We start from the raw sequence: 13,528 nt of genomic DNA, 5'->3' as shown, positions 1-13,528 counted from the left end.
ACACTAAGCTCCTACTATGCGGCCAGATCACAAGGATCTATTGTACACAGTCTTACCCTACATTTCTGCAAGAGGCTGTTTCTACGGCTTGAACCCGTGACCTCCTGGTCACATGGAGACAATTTTACCAGCTACACCAAGGCTCTCCTTCTAAAGGAGCAACACCATCCAAACCAGAAAGAACCATTTTCCCCTTTCTCTAACAAAAATACGGTTTTAATGCATTTTAGACAATTCCACTATTTTCTCTAGCTGGATCTACTCCTCATTGTTCGGCCAGAAATACTTGTTTGGCTAGAGAGATAGGTTATTCAAAGGGCTAAAAACTTTCACTTACATGGATAGTCTGATACTCTGATTCAGCAATGACATGATCAACATGCAGTAATCAAATAAATAAATTTATAAGACACAAGATTGTTGCCTTTTTCAAAAAAAGAAAAAAATTATAAGACACAAGACCAGTCAATCATACAGATGATATCCATCCGATGGCTTGTTGCGAATAGTGCAGATAATAGAAGCAAATTATTTAAAATTGTGTATAGAACGAGAAGCTATAGCTTTAAGCATAAAATCAGGTACTTGATAAAGTTAGGAGTGTGAGCCAGCTCGTATGAGGATCCTTTGAATAAAGATGACAAACCCCAATCCAGAAAAAATCACCTGAACAACAGTATCACAAAACAAAAAAGAATGTAATCGTTTTTCATTTCTGTCTATTACTTCATATTGACAAAGGGAGAGAGTGGATATAAAAAAACGGAAAATTATAAGATTACCTTACCACATCCAGCTAATGAACTTCCCCTCTATCCGCAATGCTAAAATTAATGGTCAGTAATATGTTACCTAACGTACAGTCGATGAAATCACCAAATGAAACCCCTTCACTAATTCCTGACCAGTTTTGTCCAATAACTTAAATTCTTCAGTTCCAACTGGCTATCGGAATCTCGCCAAAATTTGATAATATGGAGGCTTTCTTCTTCAGTTGATCTCTGCAGGATGATTCGAGATGCATAACCCTTCTTTCTCATCTCAAGACATATTTGTGAGGGGTTATTAGCAGTAAGCGTGACCATATATAACCAACCCCTCTCCGACAAAAGATTATCGGCAACAGGCAGTATTTTATCAATAACACTTCGACCATTCTCCCCTCCGGCCCATGCAGAAGCGATACCTTCACAACCAACTTCATCTTCGGGCGTAGGAACATATGGAGGGTTCACAACCATCACATCAACGGATCCTGCCAATCGCTTCTCAAGTCCAGATGCAATATCTGTGTTTACCAATTCGGCATAAACACCATGAGCATCCATCGTCTCACGAGTCACCCTTATTGCATGAGGATTTATGTCTGTTGCAAGATAGTATGGAACGAATCCTTCAAGTCCAAGCATAACTGCAAGTGAAGTAATAACATACCCACTACCACAACCAATTTCCATACAAATTGAGGGACAGTGCTGTAACAAGTTAGTCCGATCAGCTAATAATGCATCAACCAATGCAAATGAATCATCGCATGGTTCGTAAACCTCAGGATGCGAACTCACAAGCTGGATTTTAGCAATTCTTGAAAGCATCTTAGATAACTCCTGCCAAGTTAAAACAAGTACATAAGGCCTGAGCAATGGAGGTTCTTGAAACACCTTTCTACCATATACAACAAATCCCCTCTCACTAACATAACTTATACAGCAGGGCGGGCTGCAAATTAGACAAACCCTGGCACAGCGTGGGATGCAATAGTTCACGGGGTGTATGGGCAATAGTGGCGGAGCCAGAAATTTCAGTAAGGGGGTTCAAAATATAAAAATTTAATCATACAAAGAAGTCAAGGGGATCCAACTTTTACTATATATACATAAAATATAATTTTGACCTAGTATATATAGTGTAATTTAACGGACCCCCTTCTGCCCCTGGCTCACCCCTTGGGTACGGCTAGACTCTTTGCCCTTCAAATTGACGTATATAGACTAAACTTGAATAATTAGACATACACAAACACACACATATTAGTAGTGGATGTGAACTATTCTACACACACTTGCTAAGAATTCTACATCTGCCTCTACAAGTACACACAAATTTCATCGACAAGGTGAGAGCTCAGCCCAACTTAGAAAAAGCAAAGAAACTTCAAGCCCTATCAAAAACCAAATCAACCCATAGTGTTCGCATTCACATAAGCCAACTAATCAGCCAAAAAAAATCAACCAATTGCAGTTTAGACAGTCTAAACGCAACATCAAAATCACAAAATTCATGGGTGTGAATTCAAGTTCAAGCTGCATAAAAAAGTTAACTTGGTACCCAATCAACATACAATTTGGTTCCAACAATTAGCTTTTGAATCAGTCTTGATTTATAGGTCAATACAAGTTGAATGAAAGAGTAAACTTGGTACCCAATGAAAATTCAATATGATACCCACAACTACTATTTGATCAAGTCTTGATATAAAAAAAAGAAGGTAAATTGGTAATCCAAAAACATAAAATTTGATACCTGCAACTACTATTTGAATGAAAAAAGTGAACTTGGTATCCATTGAACATGCAATTTGACATCTACAACTAGTATTTGATTCAGTTTTGATTTATGGTTCAATACAAGTTGAATAAAAAGGCAAACTTGATACCTGCAATTCAGTTTTGATATAAGGGTGTGAGTTCAAGTTGAATAAAATGGGAAACTTGGTATCCTATGAACATACATTTGATACCAAGAGTTAGTAATTGATTCGACAACAACAACAACAACAACAACAACAACAACAACAACAACCCAGTGCAATCGCACAAGTGAGATCCGGGGAGGGTAGCGAGGGCGGATTTAGGGTGGCGGAAGAGGGTTCACCCGAACCCCCTTCGCCGAAAAATTACACTGTATATATAAGGCAAAATATGTTTTTTACCCCCGTATATTATGTTTTGAATCCCCTTACACAGCCCAAAAGCATAGCTTAGTGGTCAAGGCGGTTCATTTGTAAGGTCATTGGTTCAATTCCCACTAGCTAAAAAAAATTTTAATTTTTCTTTTTTGGACCCCCTTAGCAGAAATACTGCCTCCGCCACCGGTGATTACGCAAACCTTGCCCCCTATCCCAAGGGAGTAGAAAGAGCTTTGGCTCAAGAAGAGGAACAGTGACAATAAATTAATATCATCAACAGAAATCACACAAATAATAACAGCAACATAAGGACCAAAATAGATGAAAAGCAATAACACTGGCAATTAGATACTGCCCTGTACTATGAAAACCGGACCGGTACTAATAAAAAATTAGTAACTGATTCAATATTGATAAATGGGTGTGCTTCAATTTGAATAAAAATTTAAATATTGTAACAAAGAACATAAAATTTTGGTACCTGCAATGAGTAATTGGTTCAGCCTACTGTCAAGATACGAGACCTCAAAAATTAGAGCTTTTCAGTATTTAGGTTTTAGCGGTAAAAGATTACCTGAAATCTACTAGCAAAAATATATCTATTGAAATTACAGTAAAAAAACAGATTTGTGAAAAATTTTGTGGTCCTCTGGCTGAAAAAGAGAACGGCGAAGGAAGAAGTGGAAGAGGCTGAAAATGGGTAATTATCATATGGGCATCCTACGTTTTTGCAAAGGGGACACTTAACCCCCTAAAGTTTGGATACGTTTTTATGGGACCATAAAAAAACAAAAGAGCAAAAAGATGAGGCCCTTATTTAATTTTATCATTTACCAAATGAAATATCTTACAATTAGTACGTTTTAAAAATAATTTAGTAATGTAATATAATAACTTACTATATTAGTTTTTGAGTATTCAAGTTTTGTTTAAAAACATATAAGGGATTGATTCCTGAATTGAGTCGGAAAGTAAATAATTTATCTCACGTACTCCGAATCCTTTTTTCTTTTGAAAGAAATATTGTATAAATTTTTTAAAAAATAGTATGATAAGAAAAATAGGAAAAAAAATGTACCAACATTTAGACTAAAGTAAGACAACTCAAATATTATTTTCTTCTTTTCTTCCCTCTCCAATATTTTTTTTTGGTTTCCCACCCAGTGTCAGGTACCCGCATTGGAGCCCGACGATATTCGGATTCGCACCGGGTAAGGTCCCATTCGGGGGATAGCGCTCCCTACCAAAGATTTTTTCATACCCAGGGTTCGAAGTCGAGACCTCTGGTTAAAGAAGGAACAACCACATCCACTGCACCACATCACTTGATGGTCCCTCTCCAATAATTTTATATGTTCCCAAATGTATGTGAGTTTTCCAGGACATCCACAAGCAATTTAATTTCTCTATTTTCCTCTTTTGTTATTAGCTTATACATGTATAATTGTAAACAAAATCATATTTTTCGAAGTTAATAAAAATCTGGATTTAACTTTTTAAAATAAGTGAGCCAACCTAAGGGGTATGATATGTTTATGGTCTCCCATTATCTCAAAATGTTAGTGGAACAGCATTAACCATAAAAATGGGAAAATTAGATGAATTTGGATTATTATATGCATTCAAATTATCAAGTCACCTTCTTAGTTTAGGCTATATAAACTCTTAGTTACACCATTCTCAAAATACACACACAAAAAAAAAGAAAAACAACAATCCAATCAGCCCTAGAACCCAAATCTTCTCAATGGGGAGCCAAATGAAGAAGCAATGGCATCAATTTGCTTGTGCTTTAGCATTTTACTTGATTGCAACTTGCACTATGGCATATTCTTCTGACTCTTATAAATCACCAGTTCTATCATATAATAAAGTACCAAGCCAAGTACCAGTGTCAAAAGACAATTACGAAGTGCCACAAGTGTCCAAGAATGGTTACAAAGTACCTTCAGTACCTAAACAAGAATACAAGACACCATCTTTGTCAAAGAATAACTATTACACGAAGTCATCAGTTCCAAAAGATAACTACAAGAAGGTGCCATATGTGTCAAAGAATGACTACTACAAGAAACCATTTGTTCCAGAATATAACTACAAGAAGGTGCCATCTCTTTCAAAAGATAACTACTATAAGGTACCTTCAGTGCCTAAACAGGAATACAAGGCTCCATCTTTGCCAAAGAATGGCTACTACAAGAAACTATCAGTTCCAAAAGATAACTATTACAAGGCACCATCAACGCCTAAACAGGAATACAAGGTGCCATCTGTACCAAAGAATGACAACTACAAAAATCCATCAATTCCAAAGAATAACTATAAGGTGCCATCTGTTCCAAAGGATAACAATTATAAGGTACCCGTAGTGCCTAAACCAGAATACCAGGTGCCATCTGTACCAAAGAATGACTACTACAAAAAGTCACTAGTTCCAAAGAATAACTACAAGGTGCCATCAGTTCCAAGGGATAACTACTATAAGGTACCCGTAGTGCCTAAACCAGATTATCAGGTGCCATCTATACCAAAGAATGACTACTACAAAAAGTCACCAGTTCCAAAGAATAACTACAAGGTGCCATCAGTTCCAAAGGAGAACTACTATAAGGTACCCGTAGTGTCTAAACCAGATTATCAGGTGCCATCTATACCAAAGAATGATTACTACAAAAAGCCATCAGTTCCAAAAACTGACTATTACAAGGTACCCTCAATGCCTAAACAAGAATATAAAGTACCATCTTTGCCAAAGAATGAGTATTACAAGAAACTTTCGGCTTCTCCTCCACCGCCATACTACTATAATTCACCCTCTCCTTCTTCACCATCACCACCACCTCCTTACTCTTATCAATCATCTTCAGTTCCTTCTCCATCACCACCGCCTCCATATTATTAAATTTCCATCTTTCATGTTCGACATGGTTCGAGAAGGCTATTTTTCCAACACAACATAATCTCAAGGGTCTCGAGTTGAAGGCATGATATAAAAATTTGTATTTCTTCATTATTTATGTTTTATTTATACTTTTCTGGGGTTGGTATTTGCAGCTATTTTTCCATTTTATTTTATGTCTCATTATCGAATTCTGAGAATTTTTGTTCAAATTTAATGCGAATCCTTTGGTTGAGAATTTATATACTACTTATCAGTCTGACATTTGCCAATTCCTTCATAAAATTTTCTCTGAAACATGAGAACATAACAACGTATTGAGAAACTTCAAAGTATATGCATTTAATACTGTTTTACCTTTAAATATCAATATCGCATGTGCTTCTACTATCCCCCTTAAGGTGGATGAAATATATCATATGCAATAATACATACAAATTAACACAAAATATGCAATTAAAACGAAATTACAATCCCCACTCTTCGGCCAAAAAAAATAAAAAATTGCGCGAGTTGGCACAAAATGGTTAAGTCATCTCTTCAGGGCTGCCCTGTGCGCGAGGTGGCACGGCAGCCGCTAAGATGTGAAAAAATTTATATATCAATGTTGAAATTTTCTTAAATTAGGTTAAATATCTAATCCTACCACCCAACGGCTGTAAATTAGACAAAGGTGCTATGACTAGTAGATCTTTTTAAAAGCTTTTCTAACGTGAAAAATTCAAGTTGAAAATTATCCTGAACCTTGCCACTTTCCTTTTTCGTGTGCTTTTTATTTCTTTATTTCCCAATCATTGTCCTCTTGGCTCCCTCCCAATTTTCTATTTATCGTTTCATTATTTTTTGTATTTTTTTTTATTTTATTATTTATATGTGGTCTCTAACAAGAACACTAAAAAAAGAGAGTCCAATATTATAAAATCTTATAAAATAAGCATTCATCTTAATCTCAAATTGCTTCTTTCATATCCGAAAAATTTGAGTCTTAATGGGAATTTTCGATTGAGATAAAAACTTTTTTAAAATTATATCATAAACATTTGTGTTATTCTATGGTTATTAAATATAGTTTAAATCTTTTTACTATTAAATTATAACAAAAATTTTCTAAGCGCTTGAAAAATATGAGATTTATCATTTTGATTTTTGAGAACTTCTATTTTATTTAATTCTATACTTGTGGGGTATAATTTATCTATTGAAGATATTTTTAAAATTTTCTTATTTTGCTTGATGTAATTCCCTCATTCAAGATGTTATCTTGTGTAAATTTATTTTTAATATATAAACATAGATGTAATTTCCTAGTGAAAATATTGATTTTACTTGTGTTGTTATAATTAAGGTATGATTCCTTATTTAAAAAATCGAATAAATATTCCTAATAAATTTCATATTAGTCATTATAAGATATACATTAAAAGAAATTATGACACCCGCCACCTTCAAATTCTAGATCCGCCTCTGGTCCAGGGAAGGGCCGGACCACAAGGGTCTATTATACGCAGTCTTATCCTGTATTTCTGCAAGGGGCTGTTTTCACGGCTCGAACCCGTGACCTCCTGGTCACATGGTAACAACTTTAACAGTTATGCCAAGGCTCCCCTTCTGGTTAAGTCATCTCTTCTACTACCAAAGGACATGGTGCAGTGGATGAGACTCCTCCTCCCTTAACCAGAGGTCTCGAGTTAGAGCCCTATGTATGGAAAAAACCTTGGTAGGGAGCGCTACCCTCCGAATGGGGCCCTACACGACGCGAATCCGAATATAGTCGGGCTCCAATACGAGTACCGAACAGGTGGGAAACCAAAAAAAAAAAAGTCATCTCTTCTTTGTCGTAATTCACTAGCATTACTTCAGATTTTGAGCTCTATTCACAATATTTAAGCAAGCTTATTAATAGACTGCATTTAGTTATGGAAACATTAGCTTGAAGTATATCTCTAGATTTGGCAAGGAGACCAATGGTTGCTCACTTGGTACGTACTACGACTAAAAATAATTAATCCTACGAGGAGACTAACATAATTATACTCATGTAACTTATATTTGCAACAATATCAATAATCTTTTATCTCATAACAAAATGTAATGGTGATATTGTATCTAGGGGCAGATTCAATGTTCGTTATCGGATTCACTCCAACCTAGTATTTTCGATGCGGGGTGTCGATTTTTTTGTGAAATCTTATAAAAAAATTCAATAATTATTAAATAAGAAATCATAATAATATTAGTAAAATAAGTTTAGTACTAAAAACCTTAAAAATAATAATCCATAAGAAAATTATCCATTAAGTTATTAATATATTAGCTAAGTCATGTCTCACTACGTTTCTTCCTTGCCTCTGTTGCGGAAGCCAAATGTATATAGTGTGAATAAGTCACAACTACTATACCAAAAATTATGACAACCACCAAATAATAAATAAGACAATAAAGCAACAATAAAGGGAACACCAGAATTTACGAGGTTCGGCTAATTTTGCCTACTCCTCGGACACAACCAATATTTTATTTCACTTCAAAAATACAAGTGAAATAATACTAAAGAGAGAAGATACAAATGTCTTAAACAGATTAGAAGGCAAATGAGAGGTCTCTTTAAATCCTAAACATTAGGCCTTCTTTTATAGGGAAAATTTCCCAACCAAATGGCTAACCCACCGATGTGGGACTTTGCCAAATTCAACAAATCTCCACCTTGGCAAATTTCCACATCTTCAATCTTTCTCTCAATAACAAATTTTGGTTGTGTCTTCATCTTCAATCTTCAGTGTTCAACAATGTTGATCAAATCCAAACAATGTTGAAACTTGACCGCAGTCACCACTTTTGTCAGCATATCAGCAGGATTCTCTGTAGTATGAATTTTCTTCATCGTGACTCCACCTTCTTCTATGATTTCTCGTACAAAATGATACCGAACATCAATGTGCTTCGTCCTTGCATGATAAACTTGGTTCTTCGCTAATTGAATAGCACTTTGACTATCACAAAAAATTGTGATACCTTTTTGTTCAACACCAAGCTCCTTTAGCAATCCTTGAAGCCAAATTGCCTCCTTCACAGCCTCTGTAATAGCCATATACTCTGCCTCTGTTGTAGACAAAGCAACTGTTGACTGCAAAGTAGACTTCCAACTAACTGGTGCCTTTGCAAAAGTAAACACATAACCAGTAGTTGATCTTCGTTTGTCCAGATCACCCGCAAAATCTGAGTCACAATATCCAATTACAGACTGATTATCTTCCTGCTCAAAAACTAACTCGACATCTATAGTATTATGAATATACCGTAGAATCCACTTCACAGCTTGCCAATGCTCCTTTCCTGGATTATGCATATATCTGCTAATAACTCCAACAGCTTGTGAAATGTCAGGTCTCGTACAGACCATTGCATACATCAAGCTAGCAACAGCATTTGCGTATGGTACCTTTGACATATACTCTCGTTCAGCTTCATCCATTGGCGACATAATAGTACTTAGCTTAAAATGGGAAGCAAGTGGAGTACTAACTGGCTTAGTCTTGTCATCTATGCCAAAATGTTGAAGTACTCTCTTCAAATATTCCTTTTGAGATAAACAGAGTTTCTTTGAACGTCTATCTCTAATTATCTCCATGCCAAGAATTTTCTTTGCCTCACCCAAATCCTTCATCTCGAACTCCTTCTTCAGTTGAATCTTCAACTTATCAATTTCTTCCGAATTCTTGGAAGCTATCAACATATCATCAACATATAGGAGAAGATATACAAAGGAACCATCTTTAAGCTTGTGCAAATACACACAATGATCGTATTTTCTTCTTTTGTACCCTTGCCGCAACATAAACTCGTCAAATCGCTTGTACCATTGTCTAGAAGATTGTTTCAATCCGTACAACGATTTTTCAAGTTTGCACACCATATTTTCTTTTCCAGCAACTTTGAATCCTTCTGGCTGAGTCATTTAGATTTCCTCCTCCAAGTTTCCATGTAAAAACGCAGTTTTTACATCCATCTGAACTAGTTCCAAATCCAATTGTGCTACCAAAACCAACATAATTCTAATGGAGGAATGTTTTACAACTGGAGAAAACACTTCATTGTAATCAATTCCCTCCTTTTGAGCATATCCTTTGGCCACCAATCTTGCTTTGTAGCGAATATCTACTTGGTTAGGAAATCCTTCTTTCTTTGCAAATACCCATTTGCACCCAATTGCTTTCTTTCCCTTCGGGAGATTGGCCAATCTCCATGTATGATTCTGATGAAGGGACTGTATTTCATAATTCATGGCAATCCTTCACTTATCTTCTTCTGAACTTTGGACAACGTCTTTATAAGTGGTAGGAACATCATCAGCTACAATTGAGGTTGCACAAGCAACCGTCTCTATGAGACGAATATGTTTCGTTATTGTTCTTTTTGGCCTGCTGGTTGCTATTGATTCAAGTTGTTGTTGAGGTTCCTAAGTTGGAATCTCCTCTACTAGCTCTCCTTCCAGAGGGTAATCTTCATTTGTTTCCTCCTCTGCTTCTTGTGTAGGAAAAATAAATTTTCCCTCAAACTCCACCTGCTTAGAAGCACCTTTATTTTGTTTGGTATCTTCTCTTACCTTATTTACCATAGCAGATTCATCAAAGGTAACATCCCTGCTGAATATTACTTTCTTTGTCATAGGACACCATAAGCGATATCCTTTGACTCCAGAAGTAATTCCCATAAAAATAGCCTTCTTTGCCCTTGGATCCAATTTTGACTCCGTCACATGATAATATGCAGTTGAGCCAAACACGTGCAAAGAGTTATAATCTACAGCAGGTTTTCCATACCATTTTTCAAATGGTGTCTTGCCATCAATAGCAGCAGATGGTAGACGATTAATGAGGTGTCATGCATATGTAATTGCCTCAGCCCAAAATTCTTTGCCCAAGCCAGCATTGGACAACATACACCGTACCTTCTCCAACAAGGTCCGGTTCATACGTTCTGCCACTCCATTCTGTTGTGGTGTATGTCTAACAGTGAAGTGTCGGACGATGCCATCATTTTCACAGACCTTATTGAAATGATCATTTTTCTATTCACCTCCATTGTCTGTGTGAATACACTTGATCCTCCTGCCTGTTTGATTCTCCACCATCGTCTTCCATTTGAGAAAAATTCCCAGCACTTCATCTTTGTTTTTCATTGTATACACCCACACTCTTCGAGAAAAATCATCAACAAAGGTTACAAAATAGTGCTTCCCACCCAATGAAGGTGTTTTGGAAGGACCCCAAACATCAGAATGTACATAATCCAAAATGCCTTTAGTATTATGGATCGCTGTACCAAATTTAACCCTTGTCTGTTTCCCTTTGACACAATGCTCACAAAACTCCAAGTTGCAAGCCTTTACTCCTTTTAACAATCCTTGATCTGATAGAGTTTTCAAGGATTTTCCTCCAGCATGTCCCAAGCGCATGTGTCATAGCTTGGTTGCTTCTGCCTCTTTGTCGTCACTGGATGTCACTGTCGCTGTCCCAATAACTGTACTGCCACGATAGCGATACATATTATTATTCTTCCCGATTAGCCTTCATTACCACTAGTGCACCAGAGCATACTCTTATCACTCCATTTTCTACAATGATTTTGAACCCTTTTGATTCTAGGGCTCCTACAGAGATGAGATTCTTCTTCAAATCCGGTACAAATCGAACATCTGTTAATGTTCTGATCATTCCATCATGGTTCCTTAATCGTATTGAACCAATGCCATATGAGGTAAGAGGGCTGTTATCCGCTGTGTGGATGACTCCATATTCTCCTTCTTGAAATTCCACAAACTAGTCCCTATTGGGACACATATGATGGCTACAAGCCGAGTCCATCAACCATATGTCTGATGATGTTAATGACTCTGTTGTAACTAATGAGAAGTCTGAATCATCACAATCAGCTACATTTGAATCCATAATGGCCTTTCCATTGCTATGTTTGGCCTTATTCTTCAGCTTCGGACAGTCTTTCTTCCAGTGCCCTTTTTCTCGACAAAAGGCACATTCATCTTTGCTGGGTCTGGATCTTGACTTGGATCTTCCCTTCTTTGTCCTCGTTTGATTTTGAGGACGACCCCTCACAAATAGTGCTTCTCCTTCTCCGCCCTTCTTTTTTTCTCGCTTTCTTTGTTCATAGCTGTACAAAGCCGAACAAACTTCTCTAAGAGAAACTTCGTCATTTCCATGGAGTAGAGTAGTTTCAAGGTGCTCGTACTCATCAGGAAGTGACGCCAACAACATCAAGGCCAAGTCACCATCATCATAAGTTATATCCATATTTTGCAAATCTGTGACCAACTTATTGAAACTGGTGATATGTTCATTCATCGTGGTACCAGGAACATAGGTGAAGTGAAACAGTCTCTTCTTCATGTACAATTTATTTTGACTGTTTTCTTCAAAAATTTATCCTCCAGTGCTTTCCATAATTTACTTGCAGAAGTTTCCTTTGTGTATGGATATTTCTGCTCTCTAGCAAGGTAGGATCGAATGGTACCACAAGCAACACGATTGAGAATCTTCCAATCTTCTTCTCCAATAACATCTGGTTTCTTTTCTTCAATGGCCAGATCTAGCCCTTGTTGAAAAAGGACATCTAGAACCTCGCCTTGCCACATCCCAAAATGTCCGGACCCGTAAAAAATTTCTACCGCAAATTTCGCATTTGACACAATTCTTGTCATAAGCGAATATGCCAATGATGACGTATTGTTGACACTTGATGTAGATTCTTCTTGTTTATTGTCTCCTATATTTGACACAAATATTATTTAATAGCTGACGACACAAATCAAGATTATTTCCTTTCTGATGTAGAAGATCAGACTAAGCTGCAACCACAGAGCATACTCAGACAGAACCTTGACTCAGTTACCAAGATAAATCTTTTCTGATGTAGAAGATCAGACTATGCTGCAACCACAGAGCATACTTAGATAGTACCTTGGCTCTGATATCAATTGTTGCGGAAGCCAAATGTATATAGTGTGAATAAGTCACAACTACTATACCAAAAATTATGACAGCCACCAAATAATAAATAAGACAATAAAGCAACAATAAAGGGAACACCAGAATTTACGAGGTTCGGCTAATTTTGCCTACTCCTCGGACACAACCAATATTTTATTTCACTCCAAAAATACAAGTGAAATAATACTAAAGAGAGAAGATACAAATGCCTTAAACAGATGAGAAGGCAAATGAGAGGTCTCTTTAAATCCTAAACATTAGGCCTTCTTTTATAGGGAAAATTTCCCAACCAAATGGCTAACCCACCGATGTGGGACTTTACCAAATTCAACAGCCTCGCCACAAAAACCAGCTTAGTCAAGCAGACAAAGTTCTAGCATTATATGCTTTTCTATCAAAGTACCCGTATTATTTTCTTGTTACTCACTAGTCTGATTAATTAAGCTAGATCTGCATCGCGTAAGTCGCAGAAAAAGAGGAAATATATTCTATGAGGAGCTTTTTAATTTTCAAAGCTCAAATATAAAACCTCTGGTTAAAGTTCGAGGATCTCATCCGACCATCCCACCATATCACTTGGCGATATATTCATTCTTATTTCTTTAAGATGAAAATCATTGCCCCATGATGTGATGAATTATAAGTCGTGCTTAAGGATCTGCAGCATCAAGTACATATAATATAATGGACCCAACCTGCCAACTTTAACTCATGATT

General features: G+C 36.6%; 1 protein-coding gene and 1 pseudogene across 1 annotated transcript; one reads left to right on the top strand and one right to left on the bottom strand.

The window, feature by feature from the left end:
* Positions 1-380: 380 nt before the first annotated feature.
* LOC107759012 (uncharacterized) lies at positions 381-3,628 on the bottom strand (annotated as a pseudogene).
* A 993-nt stretch (positions 3,629-4,621) lies between these two features.
* LOC107759013 (uncharacterized) lies at positions 4,622-5,978 on the top strand. Its single transcript, XM_016576870.2, has one exon. The coding sequence runs from the start codon at positions 4,656-4,658 to the stop codon at positions 5,808-5,810; it is 1,155 nt and encodes a 384-aa protein (XP_016432356.2). The 5' UTR covers positions 4,622-4,655; the 3' UTR covers positions 5,811-5,978.
* The last annotated feature ends 7,550 nt before the right edge of the window (positions 5,979-13,528 follow it).

Source organism: Nicotiana tabacum, chromosome 20 (assembly GCF_000715075.1).
Source record: "Nicotiana tabacum cultivar K326 chromosome 20, ASM71507v2, whole genome shotgun sequence".
Taxonomy (NCBI): Eukaryota; Viridiplantae; Streptophyta; class Magnoliopsida; order Solanales; family Solanaceae; genus Nicotiana; species Nicotiana tabacum.
This window is presented reverse-complemented; position numbering and strand designations above follow the sequence as displayed.

Bases quoted from the DNA above. Each gene is read 5' to 3' on its own strand.
- LOC107759013 (XM_016576870.2), top strand. From the start codon at position 4,656: ATGGGGAGCCAAATGAAGAAGCAATGGCATCAATTTGCTTGTGCTTTA.